Below are 19,161 nucleotides of genomic sequence, written 5' to 3'. Positions count from 1 at the left end.
ATCTCTTGGGGTACCAGAGATAAAGCTATTTTTTAATATGTAAACAACAACAATTAACAGTCAGTGTGTGAGTGTATCAAGAGTTGTATTTATCACTCACAGTCCGCATGCAACCTAACAGATCTGCAAACGTGCTAAGCTGATCTAGCCACTCAGCGTTTTACATTATTTCACCTTCATTTAAATCTGTTTGATTATATTTGCTTTTGTGAGTCTTAAGTCGTGTATGACTGTGCTGAAACCAAAACACTGCAATATGATTCATAAAGGTGAAAATGTGTATGTGTGTGTGTGTGTGAGTGTGTGTGTGTGTGTGTGTGCGTGTGTGTGTGTGTGTGTGTGTGTGGTGTGTGTGTCTTGTGCGTGTGTGTGTGAGTGTGAGTGAGTGTGTGTGTGTGTGCATGCATACATAAAAATGTGCCTGCCAAGAGGATAGTTGAGCTGTGCACCCTGTGACTGCTATTACTTTCCAGTACAGGCTGAGTTAGAGATTAGAGGCTTCTTGACACACAGTCCAGCAGGGTGGCAGAGATTTTTACACTCTAGGCCTCTTTCCCTCAGCCAGCCTCAATTCCAGGACCATGGCACAAACTGCTCCCATCCAGCAAAACAAGATGGGACAGGGTCGGGCGATTGCCGTGCTGACCTCAGGAGGTGACGCCCAGGGTAAGTGGACGATTTCTAGGTTTGCATGTGAATGTGGTGTGCCATGACCAGGAATGTCGTTTGTTTTCCACAGCGGGAGGTTAAAGTAGATGTGAAGACTGAAAAATCGGAAGTTAGTAATATTATACTGAATATTAGTAATATTCAATATAGTCATCAGAGTTTAATGACTGATAAACACATTTTAAAGTTGTAAAGACAAGATATCAGACACATAGCCCCATATTGTAGGTAGCAGATAATTTGCTTAATTTATATATCGTGTACTACACAATAATTTCATAATATTTTATTGGTTTTTTATTGTTGACTTTATCTAGCCTTAGCGACCCATTTCATAGCTTATCTCATATCATGAAAAGAGCGACATGAAGTCCTTCATTCGAAGCTGCTAGGAACACGCAGAGCAGCAGATGCTCCTCTGACCTTTAACTTGACGAGGACTCTATCTGGACTGTGGCCTTTTGGAGGTGTGTCAGTGACCTCGCACAACCCTGTGTATCTGCTGTTTTTCTTTCCTTCTATCATAGCTCTATTAGCACCTTACACAGGTGTATGAATGAAAAACTGTAAAACTGGCTAACCCACACGCCCTGCCCGTCTTTTATAATTCTGATCACACCCTCATCTTCTAGTCATTTTGAGATTATTATTCCAACTTGTATTTCTCTCACACCGTATGAACACCGGGCTAATTTTAGAGACATGACCTTTCTGTCATGTGATAGTAAAGTAGTGAGTACTGAACAAGAAAGCTGCTCACTCCACTTTTCGCTCATCTTCTCCTTCACATTGTAAATGGAGATGCCCCTGGCACCATGTATGTAATCCATCCACGTCGTGTCCTTTCAGTAATCCGTCTGAGTGTAGAGAAAGTAAGCAGAGGCCATTTACTGAAGCACAAAACTGGCATTACAGTTAAATAAATTGTACTGTGGTGTTGTTTTGCCATCTGTTTTAGTCTCCAGTGTGTGTTGTTGTGAGACTGCTCATACTCATTTATTAAATTAAGCTCTTAGTTGTTATCATACTCAAAATTCCATGCAACTACATCAGAGCTTTATATCATGATACATAAAATGTACATTTGTCAACAAGAAAAATTAAATGAACCACTTTGTTTTGCAGAAATAGGGTCCATATGAATAGGCTTAATTACAATAAACATCACTGTGTCCTTTGAAGTAATTCTTTCTACTGTTGTGTAATGGCTACCTGCTTATAATTATAAAATGATTATGTGCACACACTGTGTCTATAGGTATGAATGCTGCTGTGAGGGCCACAGTTCGTGTTGGAATCTACACTGGAGCCAAGGTGTATTTTGTCCATGAGGTACACTGCTTTTGTTCTTTTCTTTTATTCTTTTAATACACCTTTACGTCTAAAAACGATGTGAAAACAAACATGGTAGTTTATGAGAATGTATATTTATTGAGTGGCTATTTCCAAAATATCCTACAAAACTAATGAATTTTAGGATTATTTATGGAAACCAGAAGTGAGTACAGCTATGAAGCTGGTGCCTGTAAATGTCTAGCATTTAATAATTAAAACGTTGTTGTGGTCTTACCCACTTTGCCATTCCACTCCTGTAACACGACAAATTTCCCCTCCGGGAATTAATAAACAGCTATTCTATTCTAATAAACATAAATAAATTAATAAAGTCTTCCCTAGAATGACCCTTTTTAAATTAAGTTATATTGTGAGATCTGTATTTGTTTTTTGTTGACAGGGTTACCAGGGACTGGTGGATGGAGGACACCATATCCGCCTTGCTACATGGGAGAGCGTGTCCATGATGCTGCAGCTGGTGAGACCAAGCATGAGGACGCAAAGGAAATTTATATTTAAGCACTACTGAATTTGTGGTCACAGGTCCAACTTTTTTTGAAAGGAGGATGATGACATCTGTAACTCAAGCCTTGATTTGGCAGTTCTGTAGGTCAAATGGTCACTTAAATGCCATGGTTCATTAAATAGCAACGCTTACTGTATCTTGACTAAGGTTTCAGATAATTTTACCCCTTCTCCTTATCTGCCTCTTGGTGATTCTGGTTTTGGCTCCTCGTGGTCTGCCACCAGGGTGGAACTGTGATTGGTAGTGCCCGCTGCAAGGATTTCCGTGCAAAGGAGGGACGCACTCAGGCTGCATATAACTTAGTCAAGCTGGGCATCACCAACCTATGTGTGATTGGCGGTGATGGCAGTCTGACAGGTGCCAACCTGTTCAGAAAAGAGTGGAGTGAGTTACTGTCAGACCTGGTCAAAACCGGTGAGAATCAACAATAAAATACAGCGTGTACAGCCTACACTTTACAGTCCAAGTCTTATATACATCTATCATTCAATTCACTATACCCATGTATCCGGGTTTGTAACATGGTATGCAACCATTGTGATGTTTCCTCAGGTAGGATCACAGCGGTTGAGGCCAAGAATTTCTCTCACCTCAACATCGTTGGCATGGTGGGCTCCATTGACAATGACTTCTGTGGCACTGACATGACCATCGGCACAGACTCTGCCCTGCACCGCATCATAGAGATAGTGGATGCCATCACCACCACAGCACAGAGGTACACATTTACTGCAGACATGTAGGCATTTATATGAAAAACACACCTGCTTTGTTATTTTAACACTGCACAAAAATGTTGTCCCTCTGCAGTCACCAGAGGACTTTCATCCTGGAGGTAATGGGCAGGCACTGTGGGTGAGTACAGCCCATGTATGTGTCTTGTGTGGCCTGGTGGGTTCTGGATGGGTCAGGCTTTTTGAAAGACAGTTGTATGCGATCTTGACACATTATATCAACACTGACTAACTGCACTGGGGAGCACAGCACTGTTTCCATGAACCAGCATGGTAGCCAGATACTTACGCTCCCTGATAAAATGGCTGTCATACATGGCCGGTAAAGACAGAATAAAGAATATGTTGGCCACTTCACCTCACTGTTAGAGAGCCTTTCTCAGCTGGAAACAGAGGTTTGCAACACACACACTCTCCCCTGGACTTAAGTCAATTTTAGCACACAGGGACACAGGAGCTGCTGGTCTACAGTTGTTCATTCATTCATTCATTTTCTACCACTTTATCCTCCACATGAAGGTCACAGGGACCTGGAGCCAACCCCACCCTGGACAGGTCACCAGTCCATCACAGGGCCAACATATACAGTAAAGCCATTCACTCACACACTCACATCTACGGTCAATTAAGAGTTTCCAATCAACTACTGCCTGTGTTTTGGCTGTGTGAGGATACCAGAGAACCCAGAAAAAAACCCAATCGCGCCCAGGGAGAACATGCAAATTCCACACAGAAAGGCCCTCGGTTGAACCAGGTAGTGAACCCAGACCTTCTTGCTGTGAGGCAACAGTGCTAGCCACTATGCCACCATGTAATCTGTGATTGCTGCTGCCAAGACCCAGTCCCAGCTGCAGTGTGCTATGTGAAGTCAGTATTGATAATGTGTCAACAAACACCTCACTCATCCACACAAAAAAAAACTCATCTACCCCTTTAATGATATGGAGTCACAAATGATGGTGCTTTATTGCGCAGCTTTAAAGTAATATATACATGAATTACACTGGAAAGTAAATGCTCTACAGTTATGCCAGCGGCCCTGGGAGATCTGCATTTAAATGAATGTGTTAAAATGATAACATCCTAAATGTATAGCTAGGGCAGATGGGAATATTATTAGTTGTGCTAGTTTTAGTGTCTGTATCATTAAATTAAGTCCTGGGCAATTTTACTGTGACGTGCACTGTTTAAAAACCTGAGATTAAATAGCTGAAACAGTGATGATTCTTTACCTACAGTTACCTGGCTTTGGTGACAGCTCTGGCCTGTGGTGCTGACTGGGTGTTCATCCCAGAGATGCCCCCAGATGAAGGATGGGAGGAGCATCTGTGCAGAAGATTGACAGATGTATATGTCTTGTCCTATGTTATTCAGCGACTAGTCTTAACATGTATTTTAAAAGACTTCTTATAGGTCTCAATACATTTCTCTTTTCTCTCAGCAAAGAGGTCGTGGCTCCCGTTTAAATATTCTCATTGTTGCAGAGGGAGCGATGGACCGCCATGGTAAGCCTATTACCTGTGACAGTGTGAAAGAGGTCAGTAATGATTTTATTTTTGCATGCTACTACATAATGGTATAGTGAGGTTTGAAAGACTGCTCACAAATGACCTGTCTGTGCAGCTGGTATCAAAGAAGCTTGGCTTTGACACTCGTACCACCATCTTGGGCCATGTACAGAGAGGTGGAACCCCCTCTGCCTTTGACAGGATCCTGGTAATACGTTTTTGTCCTTTTTTTTTGTTTTTTTATATATTTTCAACTGCGGGTCTTATCTAAGCTCAACAAACACACATTCATCAGCATCTCTGATTTTCTGTCTTCTCTCTCATACCTTGGTATCAGGCGAGCAGAATGGGTGTAGAGGCTGTGATGGCTCTGCTGGAGGCCACACCAGACACACCTGCATGTGTGGTCAGCTTGTCTGGGAACATGGCTGTCAGGCTGCCTCTCATGGAGTGTGTGCAAGTGGTAAGTCAAATAGTTTCCATTCTGTATGCAAATAATTTTCTGATTGAATTCTCAGTTTCCTTTTCCTTCTGTCGTCTTCAGACTAAAGATGTCACTGTAGCGATGTCTGAAGGGAGGTTTGATGATGCTGTGAAGCTCAGGGGAAAGTGAGGCATGCACTTTTTGTGTTATCCATTAAAAACTCTCAAGTGTTGCATTGAGTCTGAAATGTCCATACCATTCTGCTGACTTGCTGAAATTAGGAGCTTTGAGAACAACTGGACTACCTACAAAATGCTGGCTCATGTGCACCTCCCAGAAACAAAGGTCAGGAGCAACAGTTATTGTTATTAATTTTATTAATGAATTATTTCCGAGATAGTACATCTCTGTGGAAAATACATTTTGTTCTGACAAATGTGTCTCCACACATGCTAGAGTAACATCAATATTGCCATAATTAATGTGGGCGCACCATGTGCTGGGATGAACGCAGCAGTCCGCTCAGCTGTCAGGATCGGGATTCTCCAGGGACACCAGATGTTGGCAGTGCATGATGGCTTTGATGGCTTGGCTCACGGATTGGTAAATTCTTACACACTGAAACAAACAAACATTAAGCTGTCATTCCGTGAAGGTTAAGCAGCTTTTACTCTTTACTCACCCTCTGTGTCTGCTCAGATTGAGCCCATTGGTTGGTCTGGAGTGGCAGGATGGACTGGAAAGGGAGGCTCCAATCTGGGAACAAAGAGGTGAGACAATTCAACAGACCACACAGAGTTTTTTTTTTTTTCTTTAATGATTACTCTTAACTGCATTCTTGTCTTTGGCTAGTGTTAGTTTGTTTGTTTACCATGACAGCTTCGACTGCACTTCCTGCAGTCTTCCTCCGAAGTGTCACGTAATGATGCTGTGACCTCCGGTGTTATATCCAGGTTGGAGTGACGGTGCAACCCCCTGGCGGCGAGAAGGTCTTCGGTCTGCGTTGGGGATGGGGTGTCCGGCCGCTTGGTGGCTGCCAAAACGTCAAGGGTGGAGTGTGGGTGGGGGAGGGCTGCTACCTGACTGAGGTCAGGCAGTGAGGGTCACAGCAACATCACGTGACACTTCTGGGGAAGATTGCAGGAAGACATTGGAAAATGTGACGGGGCAGTTGAAACTGTCATTGTAAACAAGCAAACTTACACTATAGCCAAAGACAAGAACGAAGTTTAAGTATACATTTTGTGAGCTAGAATTAACCTTTTTGGACTTTTTGAATGATTGTTGACTTGTACCTCATGAATACTGTGTTGAATTTGCCTTCATGTGGCAGCTGTAATCTAGTATGTTTCGATGTTTCTCCTTCTATAAAGATCCCTGCCAAGTGAATACATGGAGGAGATCAGCCTGAGCATCACTAAGTTCAACATTCATGCTCTAGTCATTATTGGAGGCTTTGAGGTGAGCAGGTAGAATATGCTGGCAGATCACTTCTGTCTCACATTAAGAGAGTCACATTTTGCAATGTCTTCCTTCATGTCTGAGTGGTCTTCCCCAGGCATATGTTGGAGGTCTGGAGATGGTGCAGGCCAGACAGAAGTATGAGGAACTGTGCATTCCGCTTGTTGTTGTTCCCGCTACTGTCTCCAACAATGTTCCTGGAACTGACTTCTGTATTGGCACGGACACTGCCCTCAACACCATCACTATGGTAAAGATTCAAATTGTACAGAACAACAAACATTTTACAATGTAATCCAGGATTGTCCAAGTCCTGTCAGTGAGTCCTTCTCTCTTTTCAGACATGTGACAGGATCAAACAGTCTGCCGCTGGCACCAAGAGGAGAGTGTTCATTGTTGAGACTATGGGAGGATACTGCGGCTACTTGGCAACCATGGCCGGTTTGGCAGCTGGAGCTGATGCTGCCTACATCTTTGAGGAGCCTTTCAACATTCATGACTTAGAGGTGTGAGCACATAAATATATGAGAAGGATAGTACATCATTGAGGGATGGATGGTGTAAATTTCCACTGAATAAAATCTTAGTCAGACACACTGAATCACTGAATGAGTTGTTATCGTAACCTAGTTGTGAGCTTAGCAGTGATGGCTACTCACTCTCCCTCTCTGTCTAATGTCAAACATAACTGTGAAAGTGAACGACATTAACATTAACACTGTTACTCGATCACACTGAAGATTTTAGAGATGGAGTAAAAGTAAAAGTACTTGTGACAAGCAATCAATAGTGCAGTCTCATCTGCTGATCTAAATCAGCTGTGTGTGTTAAGGCCCATTTATACTCCATTTTCGTCCTTTTCACGTCCGTCCATCCCAAACGTTGATCTCTGTCACTATCCTACATACCTCCGTGCATCTTTGTGATGGTATGGCCATTTAGATAAGATCCTCTAGAGGGGAGTACCAAGTTGCAGGCATCAACATTGCAACCAACAAGGAGATTATTTTTATTGTACTTGATCCAAAATGACTGAAACACAAGCATATTTTGTGGCGGTGGAATGTAAGACCTCTAAATGTAAATCTTCCCATTAATAGGGAATATTACTCGTTGGTGTTGCAGATCGATCGCATTTTCTATATTTCCGTATGTCTGACCTTTGACAACTTGCTTTACCGGATAGTCCCTCTAATAAAACCACAGCATGCCAGTGAGTGAAGCCAAGCGCCTGGCAGTCACTCTCTGTTTTCTGCTCTGGCAGCATGTTTTACAGTTGTGTCACTGCAACTGTTGGTTGCTTCTTGACTGTTTGGACTATTGATTCTACACTGCCCCCATATCAGTTATTGTAAGCTCCCCTGCTAGGCGTACAATGACAGACGGAATGGAACAGACAAAGGCTCCATCGTCTTTTGTGTAGTGTATAAATGGGCCTTTTAGTGGTTACTATAGACATTATGTTTAAAAGCAGGGATAACTATGGGTGGGATTTCCTATATTTGTGCTACACCTCTGGTATTACTTTCTTTCATGTATTATTGAACAGAGCAACACAAGAATGAAATGAAATGAAATAATTGAAATATTCAATATAACCTGGTTTTAACTGTCATGTAGGACACTAACCCAGACCACTAACAACACTGAATCATAATTAACTGTAGTTTCACCTGCTGCAGTGCAGCAATGCAGTTTCTATGTTGAAGGATTTGGAACTGGATAACGGTCAACGTAAAAAGATGAAGTTTGCAGAAATCCCATTAATTAAGTTTCTACATATGGATGGACATTTTCAAACACAGTGGTCTGACTTTGTGTGCTGATTTGTTTGTAGGTGAATGTGGAACATCTGGTGGAGAAGATGAAGACCACAGTGAAGAGAGGACTGATTCTGAGGTTTGTGGCAAATTACATGATATCTTGTCTGAACAGAATCAACGCCATGCAGTATCTCACTCAATATTCTACATGTGTTTCAGAAATGAAAAATGCAACGCTAACTATACAACAGATTTCATCTTCAACCTGTACTCCGAGGAGGGCAAGGGTGTATTTGACTGCAGGAAGAATGTACTTGGACATATGCAACAGGTATGAGTGTGTGTGTGTGTGTGCGTGTGTGTGTGTGTGTGTGTGTCCGGTTCAATACAGATGACACAAACTGAAGTTCAAAACCCTATTTACAAGAAAACCTTTTTTGTTTGTTTTAGGGTGGAACACCCAGTCCTTTTGACAGAAACTTTGCCACAAAAATGGGGATGAAGTCTGTCCTCTGGTTGACTGACAAGCTAAAGGAATGCTACAGACATGGTGAGGACATGACCTCACTGAAAACTGTAGTGTGTAACTATTAAATATAAACATATGTCTATTACATTCAAACCACAGTCACATGAGTTCACAAACGGCTGATTAAGCCTATCACCTCCACACGACTCTGTGTTTCTCAGTGTAGTGTTGTTTAGATTTCATGTCGCCCAAGTACATTCCCGTGCTGTACACAGGAAGGGATTTGTTTTATGTCAAGACAGATGAAAGGCAACAGTAACACTGTGTTTGTAAAGGAAGACATTGGAGTATAACTGAAAGCACAAAGAAGTGTCCGCAAAAAGGTTCGACTGCTCAAAAACCCAGATGTGAAGCATTTTCACAAGATAAACCCTTCTCGCCCCATCTATCTCTGCAGTACTACTGTATACACACAAATGCTCCCTCAGTCATGTCTGATTGAGTTGCTTGACAGAGCCCATTCTCAGATACGATACAATAATGTTACATCGTTAATGAGCACAAAGACCAAACAGGCAGAAAAATATTGTATTCCTCTGGTGTTCTGACAAACCTCTGCATCCTGAACTCATATTTTTATTTTGAATCCTTGCAGGGCGCATCTTTGCCAACTCTCCAGATTCAGCTTGTGTGTTGGGCATGAGGAAGCGAGCTTTGGTCTTCCAGCCTCTGACAGAACTTCAAGAATCCACTGACTTTGAGTAAGACTTTATTTATTTCCCATCACATTTTTGTATTTCATAAAATCCACATCAAAGCTTTGGCTAATATTTTGATATCAGACTGACTGAAAAATAACACACCACTTTGCAGAGTTTCCTTTTAAAGCTAAACCAGTTACAATCACTATTGTTTCACTTATTTTTGACTCCATACTATGGCTGATCTAGTTATGCTGTATGAGCACTTGTGCAGATAACGTACATGTAAAGCTTAGTCATACATTGCTTAGTTTAAAATATTTAGCATTTGTGTTTGCCATAGGTCTTGAGAATTTTTGACATGTGCTTCTTCTCTGCAGACATCGTATTCCAAAGGTACAGTGGTGGTTAAAGATGAGGCCTATCCTGAAAATCCTGGCCAAGTACAAGATCGACCTGGACACTTCTGAAAAGACTGCGATGGAGCATGTCATCAAGAAGAGGGGCTTAGTTAATCAGTAACCTTTATACTGTGTATATATTCTTGCCATCAGGACATCACATGACCTGACTTTGAAAACTCTGTCTTTGCAAAATACTAATATATATTATATAAAGACAGTAATTACATCACCAGCCTAGAGGAAAAGTCTCACAATAAACACACAAGTGTCACACAAGTATTTGTATGTACTCTTTTTGAGTGGTTTTGCTGTGTCTCTCTCATTCTGTTCCTTCACTAAATGTATGGCTGATTTCAGTTACTTTTTCAGATTAAAATACGAGAGGCAACTAATTACTATCATAATGTACAAATTATAATGCAATTTATAATAATTATATTATAGGTTATTTAAATATAGTACTGTACACACCATGTGAGGAAACATATGCGTAACAGTAGTGACCTATAGGTAAACAAAATGGACTATTGATTATTGGCTAAATTGCTATGTGATGCTTGTACGTTTATAGGTTTTATGGTTTTATTGGTTCAATCACTGAAGAGTTTAAATCCATACTTCTCAAACTGTGGTACGTATACCCCCAGTGATACGCAAGCTTCCTCTGGTGGTACTTGGAGGAAAATCACACATACTGTGTAAACCAGGGTATGAGATCATAAACCAGGGTATGAGATCGGAGCAGAGGAATTTTGACCGGAGTGCATAGAAAATGAAACAAATAACAAAATGTTTAAATAATAATAATTAGAGTCACTTTAGCTTAATCTTATCTTAATCTAATCTCACTATACCAGTGCCTGAAGTATATGTGAGTAAGAGAAGAGAGCAAATCTGTCTCCAGTGAAAAGACCGTATCTGACTTTGCTCGCCCTATTTACACCACTGTATTTAAAGTTGGTGATAATGGTGCTACTTATAGATAATTATTTTCTCAGGTGGTACTTGGAATAAAAAAATAGAAAAATTGGATAAACTCAACCTTGGGTTGGAAAGAGCATTGGATGAGTGGGCTGCTCTTCTGCAGTCAAGCTCTACCTTCTGTCAGGAACTCCAAACAGACTGGCAACTCAGTTATTCTGACAGCAGCTCTCTTCAGACAAATGGCTCTTCAAAGTAATGGCACATAATAAGGGTAAAACAAATCTGGACTATCCTATTGTTGGTGCTCTCTTAAATGTAGGGTTGGAGATCCTGGAAAAACAATCTGAAGCTACGCCTCCAGACCACAGGAACACACGATGAACAGTTTCACGAGCACTGTGCAGCATCTGTAACTTTCAGGACTTTTTGTTTTTTTGGATACTTGTTCAATTGACAACGTGATGATAACCTACCGGTCCAGCAGCCCTTTCTGAGCTTAAAGTTGTTGTTGTTCAAACGCAGCACCGATGTTCACTCTGTTTTTACAGGCCTGTTTATAGGCCGACTGACATTTATTTTTTATTTTTGTGACAATGCATTAATTAATTAGTTAGAACTGAGGTGTGAAGAGCATGTTAAGCAATACAGTAAAAAAAATGCTCTACAAATTAATCTTCCACTCGACCTTTACAATCCAAATGGGCCATTCTGTAAAATCCATGTAGGGGGAAAACTACATTACCCATGGTTCTTTGCGTTTCCGGGTAAAAAGCGGATGTCCCGTCTGATTGGTCAACCTACACCGTTCAAAAACAGTGCGCCATTGTGTGTGTGTGTATGTGAGTGGTGGAGTTTTCGTGATAGCTGAGAATTTGAGTCTTATCAACTTTATTTGAGCTCGCGGGCAGTGGTTCTGCTTTCCCCGCTGTCTTCATATGGATATCACCTGTTCTTACTAGCTGCCCTAAATAAACGTATTTCTACATAGGTCTCCAGCTCCGGGTGAGTTGTAAGTGAACGCTGCGTTAACGTTCCTCGAGCTGTGTCATGTTTGTGAACGACTGTGTCGCTAATATTAGCTAACAGTACAGTTCACTCAGTCTGTCGTGTCTTATCACTTAACAAACCGCTTTAACGAGTGTTGTTCCCAACAGCTTTCGCCATGAAGTGTTTGAAAGTGGACGAGTACATCCAGAAGACTGCCTCTGTGGGAGAGACGGAGCTCTTACACCAAGAACTGGAGGTTAGTTTAACGTTTATTTCCACTTTATTGAGATCTCGTAGCCCCTATTGCAAATAAGTAATTATAAAACCGACCAAAGATAGGACAATGTGCCACATTTAGGGGTCAATTTCCATACTCGGGACAAGGGTATTAAGAATTGTGGTGAAAAACATTAATATTTCATATGAGTGACCTCAAAATGCATTCCAGCTCGCCAACACCAAGTCACAAGACTTGCCACAAGGTGAAGTCTTCAGTTCAAGGACCTCAATATTTATAATGAGCTTCTTGTTTTTCACTTTAGAATCAAAATCAGATTTTATTAACCACTGTGGGGAAATTTGGTCTGTAACATTTGCTCCCTAAAGATTTAAACAGTCTTTTTTTTTCTTTATTCTTTTTTTTAAGAAAAAGCAAATAATGTACCTTAACATGAAATATATACAACTGCGCCAGTTTGTGTTTATGAAGCCCTTTATGTTGTATTATGATAAATATAACTGGAATCTGTAAATATCAAGTATGTACAGAAATACAGACATAAAGAGTAAGTTTTTACTATTATTGCAATGATAGGAATGTTATTGAGATTAATTTAGATATAAAATATGTGACCATCGTTTTGGCTGTAATTGACAAGCCATTTGTTTTGCATTCAAATAAACCTATCATGAAAATGTGAATAACAAAACGAGACAATTTCACAAACCAACAGCCCATCTCCAGCTGCTGTGTCAGAAAATGACCATCTTGTGTGTCAAATAATCACATCACAGGTAACCATTGTAAAGATTATATACTGTAAATGAGTTTGGTTTGCATTTTGCAGAACTATGTGAAGAGCCGCCCAGGCCTTCAGGGTCGCACACTGTGTGACCGGATCATCAGAGCGTGTAACCATCAACTTGGAGTTGGGCGCCCTGACTCTGACCATATCGGGCAACTTGTAAAGCTGGTGGAGCTTTCCCTTCATGGTTATGACCGTTCTGTGACACTTGTTCCTCTGAGCAGTCCGCTTTACATGGAGAAGATAATTTTTCACATTGTCAAGAAGCTAAGCTCCTTACAGGCTCACAGTCTGTGCAGTCATGTTGCTGGGGTGCTTTGCAATAGGCTTGCTTCGGCACAGCAGGTATGTATTATTTTTAACGTTGATGTTATTGAATTGGTTGGTTATTGAATTGGTTGCCACATTACATTCAGCATTAACCAGATCTGTGTGGTCCATAGGCCGACGACTACACTGTTCTTTTGCGGAGCTGTTTCTCTGTGCTCTGGAGTGGATTATCTGCTACCAAAGACAAGAAAACCCTGAGTCGCCGTGAAAAGCTCCACTGCCAGATGCAAGCACTGAGTTTCCTCATGATGTTGGATACAGAAAATGCAACTCCGTCCTTTTCCAAAGCACCCATATACACAGAGGATGCAGTTGCTGAATTTGAGAGTGTCAGTGCAGTGTTGTCGAAGGAAGATGCATCTTTTCTTGTCCAGGAATTACACTTGCTTTTCGACAGATTTCAGACCTGTGGTCAGGACTGCGAGGACGATGGGTCTAAGCAGTTTGCTAAGAAATCATGTGTACATGCGTTTTCAGAAATGCTGCTAATTGTAATTAAGACTCTTTGTAAGTCTGGCCACTATGATCTGGCGTCCACCTTCCTGAATGAGATTGAAAGAAAGGTCAGAGACTGTGCTGACTGTCCGTGTACAGCACTGTTGCTTGGCAAGTGGACAGTAGAGGTTCATTCAACAATGAAGGCTGGTGGGGAGGGTGGCCAGGCTTTGACAAACTGTACAAGAGCTTTGAGGTCTCTCTCAGTGAACATGGGGGACCAAGAAGCCCATGCCGTTCTAGAAGGGTGTGGACTAGTGGTTTGGGCTGTCGAGGATGGACACAGCCAGGGCTTAAGTGCTCCTGTACTCCTGGCCTGGTTTTCTTTCCTTGAGGAGCAACAGGAACAAATAACAAAGATGCTGAAGAAGGTGAACGTAGTTGCTGATCAGACACATATTTAGCCTGCATGATTCTGACAACTTTTAGAAGTTGTTAATCTGTGACTTGTTTGTTTTTTGTTCACAGAATTTGACATGCCCGTCTAAGAGCAGCAAACTGCAACAGGCCCTTTGTTTCAGTATGTATCAAGGCTTTGTGTATGCATACGAGAGCATGCTGGCATCACAGGTGAGGGTAACAACTGTAATTTACATGCTTGCTATTCAAAATATGCTTTTACGGCTGTGAATATTCTCTAATTTAGACTTGACCTCCGATTTTGTAATTTGTCATCAGCTGGAAAACAGCGATATACTGAACAGAGTGCTACTTTACTGCCAAGCCACAGCTGGACAGATGATGACTGAGCTGCGAAAACTGCCTAGTGAAAGCCTTCTCATTAAAGCAGGTGATTACAATCTATTAATCTAATCAGGTCACATTAACCTTTGAGGTAAACCTGTTGAGCAGTTGGCTGATTAATAATGCCAATTTATTTTTAGCATTCGGCATTGGCTGATTATTGTTTAATTATTTGGCCGGTTATTATTTATTTACTGTATATAGGTTAACTCATCTTTAGTTTTTTGACACAAAATGCAGATTGGAAACTGTAACTGTTGTCAAATACATTTTTGCTTAAGTTACAATGTATTCTATTATTTATTATTAAACAAACCAAACATAAAAGCAAAAAAAATAGTAACAAACATTGATCGACCTCTAAGTAACATGCAGTGTTTTTGTATTATTATAACATGTGCTTTTTTCTGTTCACTGTTTGTCTGTAGTGATTACTGTCAGCAATTTAGTTTGCGGATTGTACAACAGGCGTCTCTGTGACCAGGCCTTCAAGCTAGTGGAGATTCTTTGCAGGGATCTATGCAAGAACTGCCCCACCTCATTGTCTGTTGATCGGGTAAACCTTTGTGAATCATGTTTAGTTTTGCTATAAGACAAATGTCACTAAATATCATCACGTGTTTATCTAAAACAGGCTTTGATTATAGGTACAAGAATGATGTTTTACACATATATATGTATGTATGTATGTATATATACATATATATATATGTATATGTATATGTATGTATGTATGTATATATATATATATATATATATATATATACACATACATACATAGTGTAGACACACAATATCTGTACTATCATCATCATGCATGAGTTTTGCCTTCTTCTTATAATGCTCATATTGTCGTCATTCAGTTGAATCGGCCCTTCATGCTGGCCGTGCAGACGTCTCGGAGGGCTGGACAATTGGAGCAAGCCCTGGACTGGGTGATTCTGTGGCTGAAAGCTCTGGGTGATAATATTCCTACTCATATGGCTGAACCAGTCTCACTGTGGGTGAAAATAAAAATTGATGCAGCACGTATCTCTGAGGAGGACATCCGACTTAGGTACAGAATCCTGCCCAGATAAAAGTAGACATTTCGTGTCCTGTAGTTACTGTTAGCAACATAGTTGGTGTAACTGAGGATTTTGAATTATTTTATTTACGTATGAAAAAACAATGGAAAGGAAACTGTTGGCTTCTCCTTCAACAGGACACTGCGCGATGGTTTTGGTCCTGACGTCCCTGATGAGAAAGTTTTGCTCTGCCTTTTGGAGGAAGAGTTACGTGCCTATAAGGAAGTGGCAGGCGACACTGCCCAGGAGCGATACAACACTCTATGCGATCTGTTGGAAATCTGCCACGAGGAAAGCTCTCACACCCACCTACGTGCTGTTTACCTTTGTGAAATGGCCCAAGTCGTGTGCTTCCAGGATTTCAGCGAACAGACTGACTGGTAGGAGCTGGCATCTACATTCACATTAACAACTAATTGTGTTTTATGATGGACATGATGATAATCTGTCTTTACATCCAGGGTTAAACTGTATACAGCACCAGACTGATCTTAAAAAGATTGAGCAAGACTGCCCACCAACCTTTCTTTGTGCTTATTGTGTTTTTCTTCAACTACATAGCTCAGCGGTTGATTTTACCCAAGAAGCTTTAAGGTTGCTCGAAGAAGAACCGGAGAATGCAGAGAATGCTGATAGACTGAAGGACGACAAGGCCCATGCTTCACTTTGGTTCTTTATCTGCACTCTCGAGAAGAACCTCCAGGAGGTTAGCACTGCTGGATCTGTCCCGATTTGTTATACCAAAAGTATTTTTGATAGGTTTGAAAATGCTTATTTTGGAATTGAATGGTTTGACTAAATGCATAGTAGTTGTTTAATTAAAGAAATACTGTTTTTTTTTTTGTCCAGGCCATTGAAAGGGACAAAAAACTGAGAGAGGTGCGTGAACAGTCACGGTGTGTGGCCAATCCCATAGGAACCAATGATTTTGATTATGAGGACAAGCAGAAAACGCAGGACAGCATTCTGGTTTATGAAGGCCTGCATTTCAACCTTGCTGCAGAAAACAGTAGGAACCAATATTTCTCACATTGTACATTGCCTTCAACTAAATGCCAATGTCATGATATACTGTATGTTATTTTTGTAATCAGCTCTGGAATTATTATTTCTGATGTGTAGAAACTAATGGTTATTTTCATAATTAATTATTAATTTAATTATTTTCTTGATTAATTAAGCACATGTTTGGTCCATAAAATGTCGATCACTGTTTCCCAAATCTGCAAATTATTTATTTTCTTTCAAGAATTGTGTAAACCTTTGGAAAGAGCATTGGATGAGTGGGCTGCTCTTCTTCAGAGTCAAGCTCGGCCTTCTGTCAGGAACTCCAAACAGACCTGCAGCTCAATAGTTATGACTGCATCTCTCTTCAGACTTATGGGAAAGGTAATGGCACATGATGAGGACAAAACAAATCTGGACTATTTTGTTTTTGGTTCTCTGTTAAGATCCAAATAGATTTTGATCATGAAATAAATGAGTAACTGTTTTCATTAATGATACCTTTCTGCTCTAGCCTCTTAAAGCTCTGGAAGCTTACAAACTTGCAACTGGACTTTCACGCCACCTGTCTGACAAACATCTTTGTGTGGGCTCCCTCTGTCAATCAGCCGGCCTCCTTTTGGATATGGGTGCCTCCGAACTGGCTTTGGTAAAGCAGTTTTATAATGATTGTCCCCGTCCAACAAGAATACATTTATATCAGGAAAAAACATTCCAAATTGACCTTTGTTTCAGGCACAGTTAGAGCAAGCAGTAAAAGATCTAACTACAGAAACCACCAGTGAAGGACCTTCATCCATTTCTATGCTGGCCCTTCTGTTGAGAGCTCAGTACTACTACAGCACAGGACAGGTAGGTAACAAGTCTGCTAGCAGTATTTTAGTTTTTACATGAATGCACTGAATTTGCTGAAACGGATGATTTTCAAAATGTGCCCCTCTCTTGGCCATATTTCAGGTGGATAAAGGAGTGCCATATCTGTGTGAGGTGCTTAAAGAAGTGAATGAGCAGAGACATTCCAAAAGTTGGTACCTGCTTCGTGCTCGGGCTCTACAGACCTGCAGCTCCTACCTGAGTTTGGACACAACCGTGCTGTCACAGGCCGAGCGCACACGTATCACAGAGCATGGTTGGTAGAAGCATTTGATCCGCTTTATATTACCAGTAGTCTTTGTATTTTACGATATAAAGTGGTCATATTGAGGTTTCCAGCTATATCTAAGTATGGATCTGTGTTTATGTCTTAGGTGTAAATAGCCCAGACACTGCCCTGTATGAAAGTCTGAAGCTTCTCTGTAGCCTGCTGGTCACTTTGGTGGGGAAAGGCCTGTACGGGACAAATGGCAGCAGTTCAGATGTGCGCTTCATTGACCAAGGTGCCATGTTTTTCTTTAAAGTGAACATAACATTTGATTTGAAAAACACAATTGTGCTTTTGATTTTTTTTTTAATGCTTTCAGCTATGTAAATACCTCCTCCACTCTCTCTGTCTCTCTCCGTTGGTCGTTGAGTAGGAGATAACCTAGTGGTGAAATGGCAGCTGCTGTCAGAGCTGTTAAACTGCTCCGTGAAGATGGTGGCTCTTAGGAGCAACTGTGGGGCCATCAATGATGCCAGGCTCCAATGCCTAGAAGCACTTAAACTGGCTAACAAGCTGCAAGCACTCAGCAAGTATGCACATAAACCTCATCTATCGAACATAGGCCTATTGTATTGTTTTACCAATCAAGTGGCATGTTTACAGTTACTGTCAACCTGTTATTAAAGTGGTTTTCTTTTTGGTAGTGTTGGTAGATTGCTTTGTATTTGAAGGTGTTAATTATTAGTTGATCATTTGTATTTTTGTTCAGGTGTTAAAAAATATTCTCTCTGCTCATTCTTTTGTTTTTCCAGATGTGCTGAGCTGCTGGTGATAAAAGCAGAGTTGGAGCTGATGCAGGGGGAGAGAGAAGAAAGTGGAACTGACTTGGATAATGTCAGAAACCTTCTGGAGCTCTGCACAGGTCACTTAAATACATAGCTACTTGTATTTTTGATTGTAATACACCAAACTTCATCAATAGTATGTCACTCTGCTCCCATTTGAGATATTGTTTGGCACTTTTCGTAACCTTTGTAATTGACTTTTGTTTCTTCTTCTCAGATTTTTCTGATCAGGTGCAAAAGACGGAGGTGAAAATCAAGCCCAGGAAAGGTCGGCCTGCAAAGAAACCTCAGGCACCCCTACCAACATTGGAGGATGACTTTAAAGACATCCTTAGCACTAGATGGATTGCTAAAGAATCCATTGTTGGGGATCTGGCCAGCTCCCCGCCTCTCAAAGCCCAGCCACGTCGTTGGCTGCCCTCTCTGGCACATGAATCTAACTGCGAGTGCCCCTGCTGCTCTGAGCCCTGTCTTGGACGTGCTACTGCTCGCTGGGCTGCTACACAGGCTGATCTGGTTCTCCAGCTGGATCCCAATGATGCCAAAGTCAGTTTAAAACTTCAGTGGGCAACATTATCCCGCTGTACAAGCCTCTCTGCCAAACTTGGGGCAAAACTGGCTAAACTGTTCCCTCCCCATGGCCCCACAAAAGGTTCTTATATAC

The 19,161-nt window shown here is 41.2% G+C and overlaps 2 protein-coding genes across 4 annotated transcripts in view; both read left to right on the top strand.

Moving 5' to 3' along the window:
• The first annotated feature begins 479 nt into the window (after positions 1-479).
• pfkmb (phosphofructokinase, muscle b) lies at positions 480-10,270 on the top strand. Its single transcript, XM_044024118.1, has 22 exons — positions 480-666; positions 1,928-2,001; positions 2,405-2,482; positions 2,755-2,944; positions 3,083-3,248; positions 3,341-3,385; positions 4,503-4,611; positions 4,706-4,801; positions 4,888-4,980; positions 5,110-5,235; positions 5,317-5,381; positions 5,478-5,541; positions 5,653-5,799; positions 5,896-5,966; positions 6,570-6,657; positions 6,755-6,907; positions 6,999-7,163; positions 8,495-8,556; positions 8,640-8,751; positions 8,871-8,970; positions 9,545-9,650; positions 9,971-10,270. The coding sequence occupies exons 1-22, from the start codon at positions 582-584 to the stop codon at positions 10,110-10,112; spliced, it is 2,337 nt and encodes a 778-aa protein (XP_043880053.1). The 5' UTR covers positions 480-581; the 3' UTR covers positions 10,113-10,270.
• Positions 10,271-11,749: 1,479 nt separating this feature from the next.
• Positions 11,750-19,161, top strand: part of espl1 (extra spindle pole bodies like 1, separase) — a 15,115-nt gene continuing 7,703 nt past the window's right edge. For 2 of the 3 annotated variants that reach the window (XM_044024116.1, XM_044024114.1), the window contains exons 1-19: positions 11,750-11,920; positions 12,073-12,161; positions 12,973-13,275; positions 13,374-14,126; positions 14,224-14,325; positions 14,434-14,545; positions 14,928-15,055; positions 15,363-15,556; positions 15,704-15,946; positions 16,128-16,272; positions 16,416-16,575; positions 16,816-16,955; positions 17,086-17,220; positions 17,307-17,423; positions 17,529-17,700; positions 17,819-17,947; positions 18,086-18,242; positions 18,465-18,574; positions 18,715-19,161. The exon at positions 18,715-19,161 is cut by the window's right edge and continues 689 nt beyond it. In XM_044024116.1, the coding sequence (XP_043880051.1) occupies positions 12,081-12,161; positions 12,973-13,275; positions 13,374-14,126; positions 14,224-14,325; positions 14,434-14,545; positions 14,928-15,055; positions 15,363-15,556; positions 15,704-15,946; positions 16,128-16,272; positions 16,416-16,575; positions 16,816-16,955; positions 17,086-17,220; positions 17,307-17,423; positions 17,529-17,700; positions 17,819-17,947; positions 18,086-18,242; positions 18,465-18,574; positions 18,715-19,161 (3,628 nt within the window). In that variant the 5' untranslated portion in view covers positions 11,750-11,920; positions 12,073-12,080. Of the gene's footprint in view, positions 11,928-12,072; positions 12,162-12,972; positions 13,276-13,373; positions 14,127-14,223; positions 14,326-14,433; positions 14,546-14,927; positions 15,056-15,362; positions 15,557-15,703; positions 15,947-16,127; positions 16,273-16,415; positions 16,576-16,815; positions 16,956-17,085; positions 17,221-17,306; positions 17,424-17,528; positions 17,701-17,818; positions 17,948-18,085; positions 18,243-18,464; positions 18,575-18,714 lie in introns of all 3 variants that reach the window. The other variant, XM_044024115.1, reaches the window with a different exon arrangement.

This window comes from Solea senegalensis, linkage group LG4 (assembly GCF_019176455.1).
Source record: "Solea senegalensis isolate Sse05_10M linkage group LG4, IFAPA_SoseM_1, whole genome shotgun sequence".
Lineage (NCBI taxonomy): Eukaryota > Metazoa > Chordata > Actinopteri > Pleuronectiformes > Soleidae > Solea > Solea senegalensis.
The sequence above is the reverse complement of the archived record's forward strand: the minus strand, read 5'-3'. Positions and strand labels throughout refer to the sequence as shown.